The sequence below is a fragment of the Lathamus discolor genome, chromosome 8 (genome assembly GCF_037157495.1).
Source record: "Lathamus discolor isolate bLatDis1 chromosome 8, bLatDis1.hap1, whole genome shotgun sequence".
Lineage (NCBI taxonomy): Eukaryota > Metazoa > Chordata > Aves > Psittaciformes > Psittacidae > Lathamus > Lathamus discolor.
The window spans coordinates 3752218-3775631 of NC_088891.1; the positions used below are offsets into that span (position 1 = coordinate 3752218).

The 23414-nt window shown below is 43.0% G+C and overlaps 1 protein-coding gene across 4 annotated transcripts in view; it reads right to left on the reverse strand.

Annotated features, from left to right (window-relative positions):
- Nucleotides 1-23414, reverse strand: part of LRRK1 (leucine rich repeat kinase 1) — a 78072-nt gene that overhangs the window by 37740 nt on the left and 16918 nt on the right. For 2 of the 4 annotated variants that reach the window (XM_065688203.1, XM_065688202.1), the window contains exons 3-12: nt 18462-18625; nt 17655-17826; nt 15548-15730; nt 14787-14935; nt 7021-7247; nt 6376-6503; nt 5944-6107; nt 5091-5228; nt 1983-2095; nt 758-834 (exon numbers count right to left, since the gene is read on the reverse strand). In XM_065688203.1, the coding sequence (XP_065544275.1) occupies nt 758-834; nt 1983-2095; nt 5091-5228; nt 5944-6107; nt 6376-6503; nt 7021-7247; nt 14787-14935; nt 15548-15730; nt 17655-17826; nt 18462-18625 (1515 nt within the window). Of the gene's footprint in view, nt 1-757; nt 835-1982; nt 2096-5090; nt 5229-5943; nt 6108-6335; nt 6504-7020; nt 7248-14786; nt 14936-15547; nt 15731-17654; nt 17827-18461; nt 18626-23414 lie in introns of those variants that run through there. The other 2 variants (XM_065688205.1, XM_065688206.1) reach the window with 2 other exon arrangements.

Genomic DNA, 23414 nt, shown 5'->3' on the forward strand with positions numbered 1-23414 from the left:
CCAGTTTTACGTGTTCGCATTGACCTGAGACCACAATTTCCAGGGGAACAGAGGAAAGCATTTGCTGCAGGAGAGCCTCTCCCTCCTGCAGGCAGCCGAGGGCTGCTTGGATGTGCGTCACGAAGACGCCAGCTCTGTTCCACTCTACGATTTGTAAAGAATGCTTTAGAGCAAGTCATTCTTCAAGGCAGCAGAGAAAGAGAAAGCTCTCCAAGAGCTTTAAAACAAAACAAACAAACAAAAATGCAGATGAAGCCCACAGAGAGCAGGAAGGAGTGCAAATATCTGCAGATATCCCTTTGTTCTCTGTAGGATTTCATGTGCATGGATCCAGAACATCTCTTCTGCTCTGCCTCACGCTGGGGGTGCAAATCACAACGACAGGGGAAAACATGCTTTTTACAAATTCAGCAGCAGGAACAATCCTAAGAGTAATAACACTAATTATGGGTTAATTTCCTTTCAACACACCAGTCAGTACTCTGCCTAAAAGGAATAACCTTCATGAAAAGCATAAAAGCTCAGTGAAAGAAACAGGTTTCACTCATTCTTCATCTTTCTATGTCAATGGTAACAACCAGCTGCACTGTTTCTTTTGAAACATTTAATCTAAATGTATTTCCTCTCAATTTAAATGCTGTTGCACTTGAAATCACAGATGAATTTACACTGATTTCCCTCCAGCCAAGCTCCACAGATCCCCGCTGCTTCACAGCTTGCCTGGCGTTCTCAGCAGTTGCTTCCCCCTGTGCCTTACCTGCCTCTGGGCCACCGCGCACCCTGTTCTTCGTGGTGAAAAAGGGAATCCGCTTGGTTTTGAATCCCTCATCACTCCTGCAGGTCAAATAAAATGGTGACATGTTGAGAACTGGCCTGGAGCTTCATGCCCAGGACACTACGCAGTGCAGTCTGACCCCACTCAAGGCTGTGGGATTCACAGCACAGCTTTTACAGGTTCCTGTCTGCTTTTGAGAGATGGGATTGAAACCCGCTGTGCAGTCACACGGCTAGACTCCACCAACACTTGTCCAGGCCCAATAGTTTTCTTCTGCCAAATTAACAGAGCTTGGCAAGGCAGTGTTTTCAGCTCCCAGGGTGAGAGCACTTGACCCCCAGCTTTATGGGTGTCAAGGTTAAGTAGTCTGTCAAACAGCAAATTGAACAAGCTTCATGAGACGCACTGGAGAACCGACCTGCTGCCATTCCCTGCTCTCACCAGAGAGCCTCTGACAAGGTGACCCAACAACAGGACTCTGGAAATGCACCAAGACATTCAAAAACCAGTAAATTGTCTTTTGCAACTGACACAGCAACTCATAAGGACTCCAGAACCTTTGCCTGTCAGGCACCCAAATGAGAAGATACAAGTATGACACAATTCAATGCAGTTCTGGAGAAGCTAAGGGACCTTTAACCCTATGTTAAACATCCCTACTGTAATTTCTAAACACAAGAGCACTATAACTCTTTTAATGGATTTCCTTATTAACATCAGTCTTAGAATCATAGAATGATAGAATTGTTTTGGTTGGAAATCATCTCTATGAACTTGCAGCTGGTTACACTTCCATTTCAAAACCAAAGATCTTTAATTTTCTCCAAAACAATACTCCCACATTACAAACTGCAGTCCAGCAGATGCTTTACGGTTAACATATACTCCCACAAACTGGTATTTGTCGTGCTGATTGACACCCTGGGTTAAAGACATTTCTACATGCTCTGAAATTGAACTGCCATTACCAGTAATCTATCCACTTAATAAATGATACAGTGTGCTAAATGCCTAAAGAATCAGTAAAGGATAATTCATCACTGTCACAGACACACAATGTACTTGGAGACATGGTATGTGGATATCAATGCCTGCTCTGCAGGTAATTAATTCACTAGGGACACCCTTTGTATTACACCAGGGATTGGGTTTGCTGTTATTTCTCCAGCTTTTGTTTTCTCAGACAAAATTTGAAAGAAACACTTACTTCCCAAGTTGGTTTTTTGAAAGATCCAGTGATTTAAGTTGTTTGCAATTCCACTTATCTTGTGAAGGCAATGTAACTAACTGATTTCCCAGCAGCTTCAGGGACACCAAAGCCTAAAAGAAGAATAGCCTACAGTTAGAAGTCAGAGTCCACCAGATGCAAAGAAAGAGGTTTTTTAACATGGCTACTAAATGACAGAAACATGAAGAAAAGTACATTTTATTCATCAGAACATCCTGTCCATGCTGCCTAGCATGCAAACATTTCCTTCGTGTTTTCAGCAAGTATATTTTCTGCATGAAGCAACACTATTAGTTCGGGGAGATTATTAGTCTACTTGCTGACAGATGCAATTGGAAACTACCCATCTTAAGAGGACATTCGACTTTTAGTGAGGAAACCTTTCCAAATGGAAAAGAACAGTGTGATTTACCTACACAGTATGCCACATATGAATAAGAAGTCTTATATATGTGTGTGTCAGAGTGGGCTTATACCCATTAAGTATGCATAAAGTCACTGTGCAAAACATGAACTACCTCACACAAGGAAAATTTGTAATTGCTTTGTTATTACATGTCTACTAAAATGGAAAGGTTTTATATTAACTTTGCCCTATTTCATACAATCATAGAATGGTTTGTGTTGGAAGGGACCTTAAAGCTCATCTACTGCCAACCCCCTGGAATGGGCAGAGACACCTTCCACTAGAGCAGGTTGCTCACTTTAGACAGTTTACCAATCTACTTTTTGTTTTCCTCACACTAGAGAGAGATTTTAAATACAAGCACTGAAGCTGATGAACACCACACAGTTAATGTCATACAGATAGGACTCAGCTGCAAATGCCATGAATAAGGTTAATCACAAGCTCTCCTTTAAACTTAACTGAAATAGAAAAGAAAAAAATGCAGTTCCCATCCAGCTTTTTAAATTTGATGCTCTTCCATCTACCCTTAAAAATAACACTGAGGCTCAAATGATCATTTTCATTTGGTTGAAAATCCATTTTCCCCCTAAAAAACAGTCTTCCAACTAGGCATATTCTGCAAGTCCATCTCCCCGTCGTCCCTCCCCATCCACCACCCCATGAAAACTGAGATAAACAGAACATCAGCTGAATTATCTCGTGCCACAAGTACAGTCATATTAGTGAATTATACCCCATGGAAATCATGCTTTACCAGCAGAGTCTTCAGCTTCAAGTGTGTTAAATGTTTTATGTGCTCCACATAATATAAAAGGTTTATGCCCCTTTTCATCAACCAGGATTAATAATGTCTCACTAAGCCAGTCTGCTGGCCTTCCTCCCCTTTTCTCAGATTGGAAAAAGATGAGTTATCCATGTGACATCAGCCATGGTCAACCAGCAGTTGCTGGAATGGCCGTTACCATGCAAAACGCTCCCTCTAGTGATAAGAGAGGGGCAGCACTGGGCCTTGGTGAGACGTGGGCAAGGTAAAGCAAAATGTCAAACTGCAGATACAGAGAATGAACCACTAGAGGAAAGGCTGGAAAACAGGGTAAACTGTAAAACCCTCCCTGCCACCTGAATCTTGACAGCCAATGCTTTTAGCATCATCAGTCTTCCACTGGCTCAAACCTCCCACTGAAAGGAAGACCCCTCCAGTCCTCTCTTGGCGTCTGGTGTCAAGCTCTCTCCAGTGTCAGTATGGGGCTGTTCAATGACAGTGCTTCAGACTTCTCCCCTGAAATATCCCTGAACAGAAGGTGGGAGGAAGGGGAGATTACACGTTCCAGAACTGGCACCAACTTTGTTCTGTGTGGTCTAGCTGGGGTGCTTCATTTGCAGTCAACTGTGTCCATGTTACATGTCCCTCCCAAGCTCTGACAAAGGCCACACTCCAGAATAGCTGAGAGGCTGGTGAGATGACACGTAATGTCCCTGCTCCAGAGGGGGAAAATCAGTGACTTTCAACTGGCTAGGGCTCTTTCATGACTGTAATTCTGGAGAAGGAAGAGAATGGCACTATTGAAGAGAGCCAAAGCTTCAAAGATAACTTTGATGAGAGACCATCAGCAAAGATTGCACTGAGATCTTCTATGACACCCTGTACTGGTGCCTTCACATCCCTCTGCAGCTTCCGAGCAGTGGCACCCAAGGAAATATGCCCTTGAAGCACCATCTAGTGTTTAATATCTGTCATGGTAGCTCCTACCCACTAGGCTTTCTTTTAATGCATTCAGAAAAGGACAAGTTTGGGAGACAACAGCTCATAAGATACATTCTACTTCAAGAGAAATGCCAACTGAAAACAAATGGTTACCAGAAAGCAAAGCCATGTCTGCAGGGATCACTAAAAGGAACTGTGGAGCAAACAACTCTCAGCCTCTTATTCCAGGCAGAAACACGAGGCAACTTCGCAGCAGAGATCCAAACTGGACACGGATATAAGCCATCACTTTTGCATTCCCCCCACAGAAGCCATCAGTGAAAATCATAAAGCTTCTGCACAAAGATTTACCTCTATTTCTGTCTCCATGGCCCTGAGTTTCACAATCTGGAAGGGAAGCTTGGAGGAAACCCCCAAGTTCTGGTTGGTTTCATGTTGAAACTATGCAAAGCCACAAATTAGGAAGAATTTGGAAGTAAAACTATGGATCTCTGGTGCCCACTGGCAAGAATTATTTAATCTACAAGCTTAGAGATGCCAACTAGCATCATCTAGGGCGTTCAAACATACTATATTCAACATAGGAAGATTCATCTATCTATAATTACACAACATTGGAGTTCCAGATTAAGAAAAAACACAATTATTTGTGAGCACACTTGAGTACATCTATATTTCAAGTAGCTGGAGCTTGCAGCTACAATGCAGTGGTTGTCTTCCAAACTATGCTCCCAAAATCTGAAAACCAAAGACATCCGGAGAGTTCTCAGAAGCTAGATACCATACCACATTGGACAAGGGTCTGAATGTGGTCATTCAGGGGGTTACAGGCTGCTCAGAGACTCTGTGCAATTGCTGTCTTCACCAACTTAAAACAGCAGGTAGTTTCCTACCTTCATCAGGCAGCCACTGCTATGACTTCGAGGTCTGAGCAGGTATTAAGCACTGCGAAGTAGAAAGAAATGACACTTACTTCAAGCTGGAAGAGTCCTGGTGGCACTTCTTTTAGTGAGTTCTCAGAAAAATCCACTTCTCTGAGGTGATTTTTCCAGAACACAGTCAATGCATCAGGCAGGAATTCCAGTGAGTTTCTAGATGCTTTACAACATTTCTGGAAAACATAAAAGAAAAGAAAACTTAGAGGAGTAATAATCTCTTTAAATAATGAGGTAGAACAGGTGTCACATGTTTAAGGCATTCATACATTCATTCTAGGTGATCTGTTTAGATGTTTTGATGTAGATAAATTATCGTGCATGCAGGTCCATAGGATTTGCTGAGGAGATTCACTCGATAGACAAATTCTTTGGTGGGCAAAGAAAGTTAGTTTGAAAGTTATCCCCATTTGCTTTTCAACCACTAGCAAACACTTCAGCAAAGTACACTGTCCTCCTGCTATCCCTGTAATAATGGGGAATAAAGTCACAGAGATGGGTGAATTTATAGATGCCCTTGTCAGCCATGGGTTTGAGCAGCTAACTTTGAATGAAGGTTCCATAACATAAAATGTTATGGAACAGTTTAGTGTTACATAAAATTACCCTACATAATAATTCTGCTCATATAAACTGTAAAGAAAATTAATACATCCATATAAGACACGTTTATAGAAGTTTTCCACCAATTCTATCAACAGGGTGAGAACAGGGCAGAACCTCAGAAAGACTTCATCTGAGCCCCATAAACTGAATCAGGCAGGGACACTCAGAACCAGAGCAGCTTTTCAGCCTAAGATATCTGATGGCTTTTTAAGCATCACAGTACAGTTTCTGCATTGTTTCAACAGCTTTTTCAGCCTCTGACTCTGTCAGAGCTGTTTCACTTACCAAGGGGCAGGCCCAGGGATCTGGAAACACTTTCAGCTGATTTCTGGAAACATTCAGTATGTTTAGGGACTTGAAGCAGTATAGAAAAACCGTTGGAAGTTCCACCAACCTGTTGTCAGAGACGTCAAACTCCTGCAGCTTCCTTAACCCAATCCAATTAGTTGCTAGAAAACACAAAACATTGTGGACTTGGTGTAAGCAATCTGATCCAGCAAGACGCTGTGTACTTGTTAGATAAGAGCAAAAGGATTTCATGAGTGCTAAAACACAACCAGGCCTTTTCATGTACTTTGGACAAAGGACTGAGAGATGCTAAGCATCCCTAGCTAACACTGTCTTTCAGTCATTACTGACAGTTCAGGGGTAACAGTTTGGGGGTCTCCCTTACAGACCTGGGCTTGAAATGTACGCATAACACTGGGCTGTACATACTGTTTTCCTCATCAAATAACTTCTCCATATAGTTTTTGGAAGCGACGAGTTTTCTAAGGTTTTTAAGATGTAGGAATCCAGAAGGGAGAGTAGAGAGCCTGTTGCTGGATACATCGACCTCAAGTAACCTGTGAATACAGAAGATACTCAGTCAGGCATCAATAAAATGCTAGCAAAGACTCCTGTTGCCATAGACATCTATTTTAGCAGGCCAGATTTAGATCTGAATAAAAGCAGCTGGAATGTACTCTCACAAGGCAAAGCAAAAACCACTATTTAGAAAATTAACCCTTCCAGGGAGCAGACGGAAGTGGTCTGGATAGGCAGCAGGTCAGATAATTGACACCAGTCAGCAAATGTCAATCTGAGCCAGCTCAGGGCTTAGACTTAGAGGAGTGGGGCTCACCAGAACTGCAGAAAAGCAGAAGCAACATGAAACAGTACAGCAATAAAAGTCCCTACAACTTGGAAACAGTGAGAATGCAAAAGGGCAAATCTTAAGTTAAATCTTGCAGCAGACAGAAAATAAACCAAGAAGCTCCTGCATAAGCCCTTCACTTATGCAGTGTCACACAAGCACAACTGACTCATTTACATCTACTCTCTGCACAGGTTCAGTTTGCTGTAGGCATCAAGCACACACACCTTGTACATATGATTTCATCGGATGACTGGATGCTGGGTAACTCTGTGAGCTGGTTGTCAGCCAGGCTGAGCTTCCTGAGGTTTATCAGGCCCCATGGGATCACGGATGGAAGGGAGACCAGGCAGTTGGCAGAGAGATCAAGCTCAGTTATCTGACAGGATATATCAATCAGCCAGTCCAGATCCACCCAGGGCAGTTTGAGGTTTGACCAGTTCACACACAAAACCTGTATGTATGAAAGAAAGAGAAAAACCACATTAGTAAAACCCCAGTTGCTCTCGGCCAGTGTTACACCACTGGGAATCTGGCAGATCAGAGCACAGACCATAAACATTTTGCTCACTTTCCAATCTGCTTCTAGGAATTACACTGACTCAGAGATGAAATCATGCCTGGGCATCAGCAGCCTCCACCATATAGCTGCTCCATGATCTCACTCCAAAGACCATGAGCAAGCACAAGCAGGGGGCCTGGACTTCTTTACTAGTCCATGCCCCAGCCCCAGTGTGTCCCACCAGCAGTGAGCTGCCTGAAACCAGACTCTCCTATGAGAACTGGACAGACTCTAATGGGCTGTTCATCCAACAATGTGCAGTGAGTTTCCATGGGGCTGGGCTCCCAGCCCCACAACATGCATTCACACCCTACACCAGCAGCACAATACAGACAGATCATGGAAACCACCTTAAACCCAGACTCCACAGCCTGAACCCCACTCTGTCTCTTGGACATGGTCTGTATTGCTGCTCAGATCTCCAGGGGACTCTGAGCACCAACAGAGGACAGGAAGGTCCAGAAAAACCCCTGTGGAGCAGTCAGCTTCTGAAATACTTACAGATCACAGAAGCAAAGAATGGTTGGGGTTGGAAGAGACCTCTAGAGATCATGTAGTCCAACCCCACTACTAAAGCAGGTTCACCTAGAGCAGGTTGCACAGCATCACCTCCAGGCAGGTTTTGAATACCTACACAGAAGGAGATTCCACAACCTCTCTGGGCAGCCTGTTCCCGTGCTCTGACACCCTCAAAGCAAAGATCATTGCTTGTGCATCTGTAGAGAGGACAGGGACAGATCTGCTGAGTGTGGTAATGACTTCCTAGGAGGAGGCCTGCTGCTGGAATAATCAACATATGCCCAAGCACTGCTCTTCCATCCTAAACCTTCCAACAAGTAGCCAAACCATTCTGGGGAAGGTTCAGGTTTTGCAAAGAAACATCTGGGAAAGGCAAGGAAAGGCAAACACCCTCTTGTAAACCATTTCTAAACACTGGAAATTTGCTCAGTATCATTTACAAACATATTTCAGTTGAGACACATGATTTGGGCAGTTGCCACCCTTCTAGATAATGTTCTGCTGCTTTTGACAGTAAGATGAGGAAGTCTCTTTATCCTCTTTTGGAAGAACAACAGAAGCTGTTGTGAAAGGCATAACTCTTGTTTCAGGCTCCAGCTTGGACAGAAGAAAACATGAACACGTAAGGGTCATTAATGCAAGTAAACAACCCAAGGCTTCATTTTCAAGATCACTTCATTGTGTTCCAATGGGATCTACGGTCCAAAATACATATTTTTTAAATGTTAGCCCCAAAATGTTTTCACAACCTCAGTGGTTTTGACTTAATTCATCCCAAAAACAGCTTAAATGAAGTGATCCTAACTTCTCCACCAGGAGGCAGCAAGGACCCGACAGCAATTTAGTTTGCTTTCCATGCCCAGTACTTACTACTTTTAACCCCAAATTTAAAGTTAAAAGGAATATATTTTGGGAATGGAGAGAAAGAAAAGGGAAACAAAGGTTTATTTTAAATACGTATTTGAGATTCAGAATTCCAAATAATGTAGATCACACAGTTTGAATGTCTAGGAGAATGGAATAAAGGGTAAGCACAAACAGTTGCACTTTGTAGAAACTGACAGTAGTTGTACTTAGTGTAGACATAATGCTCTTCAAATGTTCACTAGTGAAGCCTCAAGACAGCGTTACAAAGAGGAATGGAAATATTATGCCCGTTGCATCAACTGAGGAAACCAAGACAGAGAGCCTGTTTTTCTAATGCTCCACTCCATAATGCATCTACATAAAACACAGAAAGCCGGCAGCAACGAGAAATCAAATTAAGCAGAGTATCCACTGCTACAGCTAAATATACAGTACTAATGGGAGTTACACTGCAAAGCTTTCATACTGGCACTGAACATACTCTGCTCTACTGCTAGATTTTCCAAGCCTGCATATTTAAGAGCTTCCTGCTTACAAACTCTTGGGTTCATTCTCTATGTAGTTTTCTGTCATTTTCTGTCACCTGTAACAGCCCAAGAGATGTTTACACCATTGTTTACAGCAATAGTTGTGAGTTAAGGTAACAGAGAGTATAAATACATGGGTCAGATTCCCTTTCCATCCCTAGCTATCCCACACTTCAAGAGAGAAGTAGGGATGTGGCGCTGATGCTAAGGGACTGGGAGATCTTCCCAGCATAAGGAAACCTCAGTGGAGAAGAGCCTATTTGTGCTGAGACACCTGATCATTTTCTTCTGTTTTCCTGAATTGCCTCAAGAGCTCATAATAGGAACCAGATCCCTAAATCCAAATAACACAGAAAACCAGCTCTACATTGGAAACGAAATCCTCAAGTAGTATTGGTACCTGCCTGGCTGCTTACACACACTTTCAGGTCACTATCCTATCCTATAACAATAACTCTATTTTAGAGGGAGAATTTTCAACTGGTTTAGCTCCCTGCCGAGGCCACCAAAAACTGACTTAAAACGGCACACAAGAGGAGGAAGGAGCACATAGCTGGGCAGAGGAGGGCAGCAGCATCACTGTAGCTCCATCCTAGATGAGCTAAAATTGCCCCCGGGTAGAAATACAGTTTAATCAGCAATGAAATTCTCTTACTGATGTCATTTATACCATATTGTGGTTTACAGTGATGCCAGCAACAGCCTCTTTATGTCAAGACAATTAAATCTACATCATGGCTTCTGCTCATACAGAAACAAAACCATCACTCTGACAGCGCTGGGTAAAATCCCATGTTCTGCATTAGCAAAACCACATACCACAAATCCCATGGCCTAAGAAAGAGTTAAAAAGGGGCCCAATCCCCAACCACTCATGCTCCATGTAGATTTTTAATTGGAACGGCCTCTTCAGGCTGGAAGACAAAGGTATAACAAGCTATAACAAAGATCCAGCTACTGAAAGTATAATGCAAGCACAGTCTGCCTAGATATGAGAAATGTTTTAAGAGGGAATCAGCCATTTTAACAACTAAACTTGTCTTGCAATAAGTAGTTTCTCCTGCTCATTGCTTTCCAGGAATGCCAATTTTTTCCAAAAGCTATGCTGAGACTCGGGCAAAATGGGGGAAGAGGGGTTATTCATCAGAATGAATAGGGGAAACCCCAAGCTTTAAGGCAGCAGGTCCAGAGGACAAGTCTATGGTCCTTCAGCCACACCGAGGATGCATAAAACTATACAGGCAGTGATGGAAACAAAGACCTGGAGAGAGGGCTTGCTCATTTGGTTTCCTCCTCACAGGAGAAAGCAGGATCTTGTGCTTGAGATCCTGAATTCATACCCCAGAGCCCCTGATCTCCTGTGTGACACCAATCACTGTCTCAGCCTACCCAGACTCTGTTTGACAGTCCATCTGCCCTGGAAGGAGTGAAAATGCACTATAGACTCCAAGTCCCTCCTTTCTCTTCCAGCTTAATTAAACTGCACCAAACAAAGCTGCAATTAAAAAGAATTAGAAAAAAAGAACCGATGGCGCTTATCCCCTCCCTCAGCTCCTTCACTGTTTCTAAGTGCTTGTCCTTGAGCACACCTACCAATGCAGTAATAATATCTGTAGCTTTCAGCGAGTGCAAGCAGGACCCTGCATCTCTGCTGTTTCCCATTTCAGACTGATACTCATCTCTATTTTGCATTTAGATTGCTGTGTATCATTTACCTCAAAAATGCAGAGCCATGGCCCCAGGGTATTTAATGTGATAGAAAAGATACCTGAAGCATTCGGATAGTGACTTCTAAAACCACAGACAAGATTATGAAATCCAACACTGGCACTGAATGCTGCAGGGTAGGTGTCCCCATCTCCCAGGCAGCTTTGGGAATCTCACCAGTAAGTGCCTTGCACTCTGTCCTCCTCCCCATCTACAGCCAAGGACTAACAGAGTCCCTTTTGAGTGCTGCAAACTCCAGCACCAGCCAAGCCCCTTCATCTGATGAGAGACAGTGGACCAAACTCATCTTGGTGCTAGTTACCCTATGTTAGTGGAGCTATCTGAGGGATTTACTTGGCTCTGCAGTGAAAATGTAATTAAGTGAAAGAAACCCTGATAGCAATGCCACGAAGAAAAGGGATTTCCTCCCCAGCTCATATTTAATCATCTCCACTACCTTCCCAGAAAATCCTGTTTCTTTGATGCCAAAGGTCTATGATGCTGAACTCACAGAGCCCAGAAGCTCAGCCCTTCTCTATTTGGCACTGGCTGAAGGGCTTGGTGAGAGACAGCGTTCAGAGGCTGTTAGCTCCTGGGCACAGCCTGACACTGGGCAGCTTATTGCTCTTCAGAGGCAAGGAAAACCTCTGTGCCTCTGTGGACTCCTCTCTCCTGCCAAACAAAGGATTTCTCAATACAAGTCCTGAAAACTAAATGGAACTGAGGGAGACAGGGACTGGAAATTGTGCAGAGGCAAGAAACCATGCTGCTCTTGGGCAAATGATGAACTATAAATATGAAAGCCATTTACTTAGGTTTGAGACCACTTGGTAAGGTGATTGAAAAGGCTGCTGTGCATTTCTCCTAAATGACGTGACATGCCCCGATAGAACCTCACTTATTAGATGGGATATTCTGAGGATGGTGATCTAATTCCTCCACCAGTAAAGCTGCTGAGACTCTTGAGAGGAACTGCTGCAGATATCTTCACTGTAACTGAGATAGCTAGGCAGTGATTAAAGAAATCAGAGGTGGATCACACACACAAACACACACACAGATCTTTGTATGCTTTTGCATTAAATTCTTCGCAAAACATTTCCTCTTTCCTGGTCTGTAATGGGAAAAAACAAATCTCTCTCACACCACACACACTGGAAAGTTACATGGATCTCCATGGTGGTGACACCTATCAAAGTCTGGAATCTATACCCAGCCACTTTACTATAGGGGTTCTTTCTGGCATTAGTTACCTGTTCCTGTGAAAAAAGGAGCACTTCCTCTCTTTAGCAAGCCAGTGATTTGCTGTGGGGATAAATTTATGCCAGAAAGGAAAGAAAGAAAAGGAGAAACAGGTATTAGAAAAATGAGATGTGATTCCTTGTGTGTCAGCAAGGGCAGCACTGCAGAGTGCAATCACTGCCTGCGAGGTGTGGCACTAAACCGAGCTCTCCAACCACATTTTACGCATAGCTGGTAGCATTCACTGCTGTGAAATCAACTGGAGATCAACTGTGCAGTGTTTTCACTCACAGATAGCACAGAAGGGACAAAGCCTTTTGAAGTTCTGGACTCTTTCTGAAATGGTCTGTGCTCGGTCTGCCCTGTTCAAGAGGAGAGACTGTCTGACACCCAGCTGCCTGCCATGCATATCACAGCCTCTGCATGATGCTTTTTGCTTCCTCCCAGTGCAAAATGCATCACAGCACTCACACAAGCAGACTTGCATTCATGAACCTCATGAGATATGAAGAAAGCACCGAGGAAGTTTGTTTGCAGCTGCCACAAAGTTGTCTTTTAAAATCTTATCAGGGTATGTGGCTGTCACTTCCCAGGGATCTGAGCTCTGCAGACAAACTAGGACAAACCTTCCCACATTTGGTGCAGTCTGCCAAAATGAATTCAAAGGGAATGCATTAAATAAGCAAACATATTAAAATAAACAGCTACTAAAAGAATCAAAGTCAAGTTTCTGGGTCTTTTCTTCCCTTGTTTTTTAGTCCAGACCTTTCTGGCAGTTTAGCTGATGTTTCAAGGCTGCTCTCTTCTTCACTCAGGGTGTGACAACAGCAAAGCTGAGTCATTTTTACAGCAGCTAGGTTAAATATTGCCAGCAAGTTCACATGGAAAACAGACCTCTTCCCTGTGACTCAGACATTTATTCCAAGTTTATTCAAGTTGAATTATCCAGTTAGTTGGACTTTTTTTTTTCCTTCTAGAAGGCATGTAGTTCCATCAACTCTTATCCAGAAACATCTAGGACTTAGCTTCCTATCACTTGCCTGTCAATGAAACTAAGAATCCCACAGGGAGGGCTCCAAATCTGCTGATGGAACCTAATGAAGTCAAGCTCACATATGTGGCCTAACATTCACAGTGTTGTCAGGAATGCAGCGAGACAGGACTTTGGCAGGAAAACAGAGAATGGGGAAGTTTGTAAAACCATGAAAACCTCTCTCTTATTTTTACTTTAACAGCAAAGCAGAATCAACACCCCATAATATTACGAGCCAAGCAAAGAGATACCCAACCGGTAATGAGATTCATGCAGAAAGAGCCTTGATCAAAAAATCCCTCACAATTTTTCACTGCAAAATTTTTATGACCTAATGAAAACCATTGAAAGCGCAGGGCTCTGATGCTCCTATTTAATGTCAGTTAATTACAGACAGAGGGGAAAACCAGAAAATGCCTGATAACTAAATAGCTGGATAAGAGTAGAAATAATATGAAATACTGTATGCTTCCCTATAAAGCACTAGCTGTGTGTGCTGAGACATTTTTCAGCCCTGAAAAAAGGACACTAGGATAATAGAGATTAAGACAATGAAGAACATAGCTTAGTTATATAAAGAAATGTGATAATCATGAGATGTAATAATACCCTGTGTGAAAACAGTGACACTCATGTGTAGATCTCGAAGTACCTTCATCATGTATTAAACCTTCTAACAGCTGTAAGATGCGAGCAGTTTAAATCTCCCCACTTTACAGTGGAAGAAACAGAGATGCAAATGAATTACCAAAATTGTCAGAAGGCTTTAAGTGGCTGAGTAGCTAACAGAGGTCTTGCCAGCCTAAAAAGGCTTCAAATTGCTTTTAGTTGGCCTTGGTTTCCCATCAAAAACCATTTGTGTTGCACAAGCTCAGCTCAACTAATGATGTGATCACACACGATCCCCCCCACACTGCTCCAGAAAGCTGGATCTGCCCTAAGCAAGTGACAGTAAAGGCTACCAGCCAGCTTTTACTGATGGGGATCTGAAGTAGGGAAGGTATTTTGAGCAGATGTCAGCTTGCTCTACTCATGTTCCGTGTTAACAAAAAGCCACATAAGCCTATTTGTGCATGCTGTACCTGAGCTATCTGATGCAGGGGAAGAGAAGGGTTTACACGTTCAGCTCTGCACTGTGCTTGTGGCATTACCTTGCAACCAGAATCCACAGCAGAAACCTAAATGAAGTGATTATCCTAGAGTCACAGAGGAAGCCTGTGGCAGTGCTTATTTCTCTGGAAGACTCTGAGCACAAAGTCCATGTTTCCTTTCCACAACATATACCTGGTTCACACACTGACAGTAAAATTGCCAAGTGGAAGCTGCCACACACAGTGTCTTGCACAATGATGCCATTACACCTTGCAGCTCAATGCTGGCATGAAAGCCACTTTCACAGCTTGCTCTCTTAATGGGCAGCAAACCACAAGGCTCTTGGCTGAGAAGAATCACCAGCCACATGGTACCCAAATATCAATTATTAATATGATACTCCTTTAAAACAACATCTCTTCAGACAGATAAATGGCTACTTACTGTTTTTGCTGGAGCACTACCTGGTAGTGGGCTCGTCTCAATGAAATACTTCCTCAGAAGGTGTTTGCTGGATTCGGGACTGTCCATCAGGATGTAGGAACAAAAGAAAGCTCCATTCCGTAATAAAAACACGGCTACATCTTCATTCCCTTTAGAGAAAAGCAGATTGTCTGTTCTCTTCTTCTCATGTAAATGAACCAACAAGGAGCTGAACAGAAATCCTGGGAAATAACCACTTCTGAAAAAAAGCCACGGGGTGTGCAGAAAGGAAACTGAACTTTCTAAAGGCTGTTTCCTCCAATGATAGGATTTACTTTGGTCAAAGTGAGACAGCAAAGAGAGTATGTGAAAGCACTGGCCCAGCCTTGCTCTTTTTTCTCTTTCCCCATCTTATTAATCTATACACACAGCTGTGATTTGAAATGTAAATTATTCAGCCTAAATCAAGCATGTTTGCCAGAGTGTCCATCACCATACTTTTACTTGCAAAGTTTCTATTTTCGAGGGGTCTCTTCTCCAGGAGTTTACAGAGGAAAGTTCAGCCCCTCAGTATTTACAGTAATGTAACTTAAGAAGGCCCTGACTTAAATCTGGCTAAGTCAAAAGATTCAGAGCTGATTTTATTTCATTTATCCCACTGGAAAACCAAGACAATTCCAGACAAGCCAGCCCACACTAACCCCTTCCTAGATGTGAACAACTCAGCCCATTCTTCAAAAAGCATTGCAGAAAAGGAAGTTTTGAAGCACGCACATACATACCTGCCTTTATAGCAGCATAGAGGGGCAACCGGATAAGAACTGGGAACTCATTCTTCCTGACTGCACAGCTCTCTGGGTCAGCACTGTATGCACGAATTAGGAGTTTCACTATGTCCAAATGTCCCTGCTGGCAGGCTATGGCCAGCATCCAGTTCAAGAGTTGTTGGCAAGTACTAGGACCTACTGAAAAGAGACAGCATTTGACTTGGTTGATGGCAGCAGGCTGTGATGCACAAGAGTCATCCACAAATGGCTGTGCAAGGGGAGCAGGGTAAAGCCCCTGAGGACTAAGGAGCAGATTTCCACTGCACCCTAGCATCTCCCACAAAAAAAGATTCATTTCCCCTTGGACTACTTCATTTTGGGTGACTCCTTTCCTACCAATTCATTAGTTAGACATTAGACAAATGCCATTTAAGGCTAAAAACCAAAGTACCATGTCCTGATTTCTGCATGAATTCGCTAATGTTTTAGTCATCCCCAAACTGCTTATTTTGCTGAATTAATGTTTTATCAGTAGAACACTGTTCTCCTCTAGGTGTACATAATTCTGTGCATGTAACTAACTGCCCATGACAGGACTATTTCTGCTAACAATAAGCAGTCCTCCAATCTTCCCTTATGCACAGTATCACCTCCATCTACTTTACCAATTCACAACCCCTTTGCAATGCTCCCAGAAACATCCACAACTCCAAGTTTACATGCCAGCTTTTGGGGGTGGTTTTGCAGTTCCTTTATGTGGAAATTACATCGCTCTTTGTGCTCATAACAACCTGACTTAATCACTCACCCTCATGCTACCAAAAACAGGCTCCACATCAGCTGTAAGCCACAAGAAGCTCACACTGAGCCAGAGAGGATCTCTGCATCAGCCAAACTGCAAATTAATGCAAGTTATTCCTAAGCCCTGGGATTGGTTTCTATATAACTTCCCAGGGAAATGAATAGAAAGTCCTGCATAAAAACTTCTGAAAGCTGCTGTTTGGATAGAGCACCTCCCTTGATCCCTTGAAGCAAGAGTTGAAGGGAATTTGGTCAGTTCTAAGCTGAGCTAAGTTTCCAGAAACCATTTAAGCCACTTTTCATTACTGAGAGCGCTATATTAATACAATTTTTGCTACTAGGTTACAAACCCACTGCTGTTCAGCCTCCTTTCTGGCTGAAGGAAATATTACATTTAATTGCATCCCCAAACTGGAAAGTTTCTTCCCTTATTAGTGCTCTAACAGTTTAAGAGCACTGAATAAGCAGGTTTCCCAACAGGTAATTCCTGTTCTCATTGAGAACACTGGCAAGCACATAACTCCAGTGAGGAGCTAGAGCTATATTCAGGTCAAATATTGCAGAGGCTTAGCTTAGCTGTTAGAGTTGGTCTGAGGTCAAGACAGCATTTTGCTCTGGCTGCTGTGCAGGACCAACAGATCCTGAATCCATAGAGAGTCCCAGTAAGAAGCAGGTGCCATGTCCTACATCAAGAGAGCAACAGGGCACCCAAACACAGTTCCTGGTCCTGACTCAGAGCAATGCTCTTCCCTCTGCCCTCACAGCTGCTCTAAGAATTATGTCCAGATCTAAAAATGCCTCTGTTCTGCTATAAAATAACGTATAATAACATTTAATTAAAATATTATTATTCTAAAGAAGGAATTCCCCTCACAGTCGATGCCAACAAGAGAGCATGCAGCACATTGCCAGCTGTGCACCCAAACTGTTACCAGCCAGACAGTCATGCTGCATTCTTACTCCCAGCACCACTGTGTCTGCTGGATCAGCAGAGTGGGATGCTGCTGCTTCCTGAAATCCCTTGATTTCTCTGTTGGGTCTGGGATGTTGCCCAGCTGTGCAGGCTGATGGGAATGAACTGTCTCCATGGCATCTTCCTTCCCTTCCAATTTGCAAACAGGGAATATTTTTATGCATGTGTTTTTTCCCCCACAGGGGAAGTTTCCTTCAAACACAGCAGAGATTACATCCCTCCTCGCACTTTCCCAGGGCTTAGTCCCTCCCCTTTCAAGGAACATGAAAAAACAAATGCCTGCTTGAAGCTACAACACAGAGCTACCAACAAGCTTGAGGAAAGGCAGAGGCAACCCAACAGGCTTACCATGCAAGGAATCCAGCAGCTCCTTCACAATATCCTTGTGTCCAAAGTATGCAGCCACCACAGCTGCGTTGTCATCATTAGGTTCTGTTGGTAACACCACTAACGCTTCCTTCAGTAAATACCTCACCGCCTGCAGATCTCCATATGCTGCTGCAATACCTAAAAGCTGACACTGGCAAAGAAAATACAGCAAAATACATTTTCTGTAAAGGGAGTGGGCAGAGGAAGAGAGCATTTCAAGAGCTATATATCTATTTGTGCCCATGTAAATGCATAGCCACTGTAACTGAGAATGTCATAAGCACTAGTAGCCATTATAATCATAAAGAGTAGGCTCAAAGGGAGGGCTCTAAAGGCAGAACCTGGTGCAGAGAATATAGTTCCAAACACAAGCAGGAAAAACTTCCCAGGAGGCCACTAACCATCTTCCCACTGATGGGGGAACACATTTTTTGCTAAGGCTATGAACTGCTTCCTTTTTATGTATTTCCCTGTTTTTGTGGCCACAGCACCAGCACCCCTCTTGGCACAGCCTCCTGTTCCTAAATACACTGTTCCCTGGGGTCTATCTCTGATCAGTGAGCAGTGCTTTCCGATCACTGCTTTCTCTGATCAGTGCTTTCAAGGGCAAATACTGTCTCTGACCATGTGTTTCTGACACAAGCAGCTATGCATGGGACCCTCCAGTACCAACATAACATATATACCTGAATGGATTTTCTGCATGAGAAATGATGGAAGACAGCGGTTTGGCATATTGGTTTCTTTCCCAACACAGTTTGAGAAAGAGCAGTAACCTAACCCTACCTTTTCCACTTGCAGTGCAGCCTCCTCACACGACAATTTAATCAGCTCTTGGGCCTTACTGGTGTCTCCAGCTTTGTAAGCATCCTGAATGCTTTCTGTCACAGGTGTCTGAATGACGGAGACTCCACCAACTGTGGACTGTTTGCCACCCATGTCCACAGTTCCTGCAGTAGAGATTGAAAAGAGGGGTGAAGAAGTATCTGCTCATTACTCATGTACAGCCGCAACATCACTGCACCCTGGCAACAAAAAAAGGGGGTGAATTATTTTCAGTGGAATATTTACTGCACACAAGTACCAACAAAAAATGAGAAACCTGAACACTTGTTTGCCTGATAAAAGAAAGTGGTAACATGGTAAAGTACTTTCCAACAGGGACATGAAACTAACAGGGACAGCGAGTTCCCCAATTGCTCCCAGAGGTGGTTTCCAAAGCACAGCATGAAAGCTCACACACACAGACACGTAGGCTCTTCAGCAGCCCACCACGCTCAACCTCCTGCTGCAGGAACCAGAGAAGGGAAGAGCTTTCATGAGAGCTGCAGCACTTCTAAAGCAGAAGGAGCCTGCATGACCTGCAAAGCAATTCTGGCATTAACTTCACTTCAGTCACACTTCACCTCCTGACAACAGCCTAATAGAACCCCACTGTCCTTCTCCGGCACTTTCAAGCAGAGGTTTATACACCTCAACGAACGTGAAAGAAAAGAAATTGAGAATATTTTTACTCTGTGAAAGAGAGTAAAAGGAGATTATTCAAGGTGCCCAGTGATCAATCATGGAGAATCTCCTAGGCTAGACTTTCTTTCTTAAAATGCTCTTAGGAGCCACAAGAGCTTTTACATGTCAAAGCTTAAAACCCACAAGCCATTAGAGAAGATGCTTGTGGTGAAGATGAAGAGTCTTACATCCACCCACCCCCAGCTACCAGGCCAGGGAAAGCTGCAGGAAAGCCCCTAAGTTATGAGTGAGATGCTCAGGTCCACTCCTGAACAACATGCAAGGCAGAGAAAAGAAGCGCTTTTCACTTGAAAAGAAACCGTTTCCTACTCACTTTTTCCCTGCTAAGACATTATTATTATTGCTATTTGCAACTGGTTAAATAAAGCCCTTAAATCCACAGATTTTCATATATGTTAACAAGGATTATTCTTTTTTCAGTAGACAGCTATGTCATACACAGCCTAGTTTAGTGCAGCCTGGAAAAAGAAGTAAATTTGGATCAATCTATAACTGTCAGTAAATATCTTTGAATAATGCAGTCTGAATCACCAACAGATTCTGACTAACGCTTCTCATCAATTATTTAAATGAAGCTCAAATCACTCAGACATTGGAGATGGCTCCAGAGATTCGTGCCATTAAAAATGTGCCCACATCAATAACCTTTCTCAGATGATGCACAGCGTGTAAAGGACGAGCAAAAGAAATCAAGGCAGATGAATGTGGTGTTACACTACAGTATAATAAAGAGCGTCTTAGAGCTCACATTAATAGGTGCAGTGCCTTCATAATACCACAGTTTTAGGGGGTACATGGGAAAAGAAATTCATCCATTGGTCCAGTCTTTTAGAGCAGACTACACACTGTAAGGGATCGCTAAGAATATTGCATATGATTTAATTCTCTTTTGAATGGACACCAAAGGTAGGAAATGCAAATGATTCTTTGGCAAGTAACTGTTTAAAAGGTGGCAGAAGAGAGAACATTAAAGCAAAATAGTTCTCCAGTCTGAAGCACAGATCCAAGCAAACACTAGTTACTGGAACATCCAGCCTCCCTGTGCTCAGTGTCCTGTGATGAAATCCTGAACCTAGAGAGAAGCACTGGAAATCCCCTTGAAGGAAAAAATGTCTCACATCAGAGATACAAAACAGCTGGAAAGCTGAGCAGGAAGCGTTGCAAATTGGGGCTGACAGAGCACAGCAACTTTAGTCTTGTTCCCAAAGAAATGCTGAAAGGAGGGACAAATTTTACTTCCTTCCAGCCTCAATCCTGATTTTGAGGGCTATCACTCATGACCCCACATATGCAGCCATTCTGCACATTCTGCCATCTTTCTGCCAAGAACAGAGCAGGGCCATCTTTCTTCCTTCTTATTAAACCATGGCCAGGGAAGGTGGGGGGACAAGTATCTTGTGGTCACGGATTCATTCGGGATCTGGGAGATGCTGGTGTCACTTCCTCATGTAATTAGAGACCTCTCCAGCCAACCTCTCATGCACTGCACACCAGAGCTCTCCTTACAGGAGCATTTTCCACCTCTCCTACTGGAACTGCCCCACTGTGCAGGGAGGAATACCAAATCAGTTGGCCAGGCAGCACAAGGAGGACCACAATGTTGTTACTGAGGAAAGCAGGAACTCCACAAGCCAGACCCAAATGCCAAAACCGCTTCTGTGTTTTAACAAATGACTACTTCACAAAACTACTTAGCTAATGTGTCATGCTTCCTCTTACAGTTTTGGCCCCCTCAACAGTCCTTTGTAGTGTAATGGCTCAGTTACAACCATTGCTACTATCATCACCATCTGGAGAACATGGGCTGGCCATCAACCATCGCAGTCTATTCATATATGTTAGCTGCAGACTTCTGGGCTCTCCAGGAATGGGAAAGTTACAAACAGCTGGCTTCATGGAGTTCGCATGCTCCCAGAATTAGCTGGCAGTTTAATCAGAGTCATTGGGGTTAATTTTAGTCCTTAAACTCAATTTTAATCTTGTCTTAGGCAAATTTTTATTGAATTAACCAAAGCTGCCGAACTTTTGAACATTTAAACATCCATCAAACAGGAATCAATAAAAACTTCATTGGATCTAGGAGACCTGAACAATTCTACTGCTTGAAAGCAATCTATTTCCATTTAAATATTCTGGCAGAAAGATTACGTTGCTCATTATTCAAGTTTCTTACCTGTCATCAAAACCTCTCCCTATGATCGCATTCTGCAGAGTAAACTGACCTCCTGCCTAAGACCTGAGGAAAAAAGCCACCAAAGGTCTTCAGCATAAAGAACACTTTGAGATTGAAGTAATTACAAGCCTGAAAAGAGCAAAACTGATGAGCTACAGAGAGATAAAAAAGCCTGCCCTGAACCAACTGCTGGACTCACATGTTTTTGTCAAAGTTAAGTTGAGATTGCAAAGGTTAAACGAGGAAAGGTGGACTATCCATTCCTAAACTCCTCAAAACCACAGAAGCCACCCATGGCAAAGCTAAGCATCTCGCCAAGCAAATTACCCAATTCACAGAAGATTTCCTGGTAGCTTAGTAAGTGATATATTGACTTCTGAAGTACAGATGGAAAATAGGAAGCAGCGTGTTTCACAAGCTTAATTTATACTAACCAGCAGGGGAAAAAAATGAGGAAAATTATATTTGACTGGCTAAAGACTGTGTTATTGCTACAAGTTGCATGACTGAACTATCATCAGTACTGGCACTCATGTGGGCTGGAAATAAAGTTTTGGCAATACATGTTTCAGCCATTTTTAGCAGAAAACTGGGCTGCAATCCAAAGTTCTGCCTATGGTTTTAACACTACAAATCTCACACTCTTTACATGAGCTCTTTGTGGCTTTCATAATGGGGTCACCTCACTTGCATACAGCCTTGAACAACACGATATGAGAGCAATACTGGAGCTGAATAATACTGAATATCTGTCTACCATGCAACATGCTGTGCATCTGAGCCTGGAGGTAACAAAGTGCTTTAATTCTTAGATTGCATGAATTTAGGAACTGGCTTCTGCACTTTGCACAGGAGGGTCTGTGTTACTGTTTGACAGTGCATATTGCTACATGCAAAACAGCACAGCAAGTTATGATACTCTAGCAGTACTTCTTGGATATTCCTGTAATAAAAGGCTACTAGAAACACCAAACTCTGGAAATATTTCCCACTTAGATTTCAATGTTTTATACGTTGGAAATGCCTTAAGTTTGGCTTTGCATTAACAGCCTTTGAAAAAAACTATGGGCAAGACTCATTTTCTCCTAAAATATATTCAAATGGAAACAGAGGTTACCAGTGAAACAAAGCAGTGTTATTTTATTGCCATTCAAAGGTTACAAGAGTAAAGAGCAACAGACTGCTGGCCCAGCTAAGAGAAACAAAACAAGTCTTATCATTAATAAAGGATATAATGAGAATTTCAGAGATATCTGTAGTTACACTCTGTCTCAGGCCTTGTTATTATAGCAAGTGAAGAAAAACCAAACTGAAATCTCTAAACTGACAGTGTGCCTTCTTCAGTAACAAGGTGAGGGTTTGCAGGTCAATGCTGTGAATCAGCAAATGGCTGCACAACAAAACAGCACCCTGTAGATACTGTAGAGATGATTACTACCTTTATATCCCAAACCACTGCATTCGTCTCTCTGACACATTAACTCACAGTTTGTACATGTTACCTTAGTCCCTTTGATAAAGCAGGAGTTCTCTGGCAACTAACAAGGGTATTTTTATTTAGCAGAGAAAGGTATGAGATGCTTAATGCAGGATAAATTAGGGCAGAAAGCTAACTTGCTCCAAAACAGAATTACAGTAATAATAAAACTTTAAAACTGCTACTGACCTTGTCATAATGTGTGCAGGTATTTCCAGAGACAGGAACAAATCAAGACGATGACTTTAACACAGCATCCCATTCAGTGATGCTCAATTAAGCTATTAATTCCTTGGACTGTTTGTCACCCACCTCTGCTTCTGCACAAGCAGCTCTTCCAGCGGCCACTGGATGTAATGCCTTTTGGCTGCCTGGCTGCTGCTTTGTCTGAATGAACTACTGCATTTGAGCCTTGACAGTTATTTTCATCTCCATGGCCCATTACAGCGAAATCCAAGCCTCTGGTTCAGAGAGGATCTGGGGATGGGGGTGGGCAGGGAGGCTGCCCCTCTGGGCTGAGCTCAGACATTAATTCCTCAGCAGCCCCAGATGGCTACAGCTA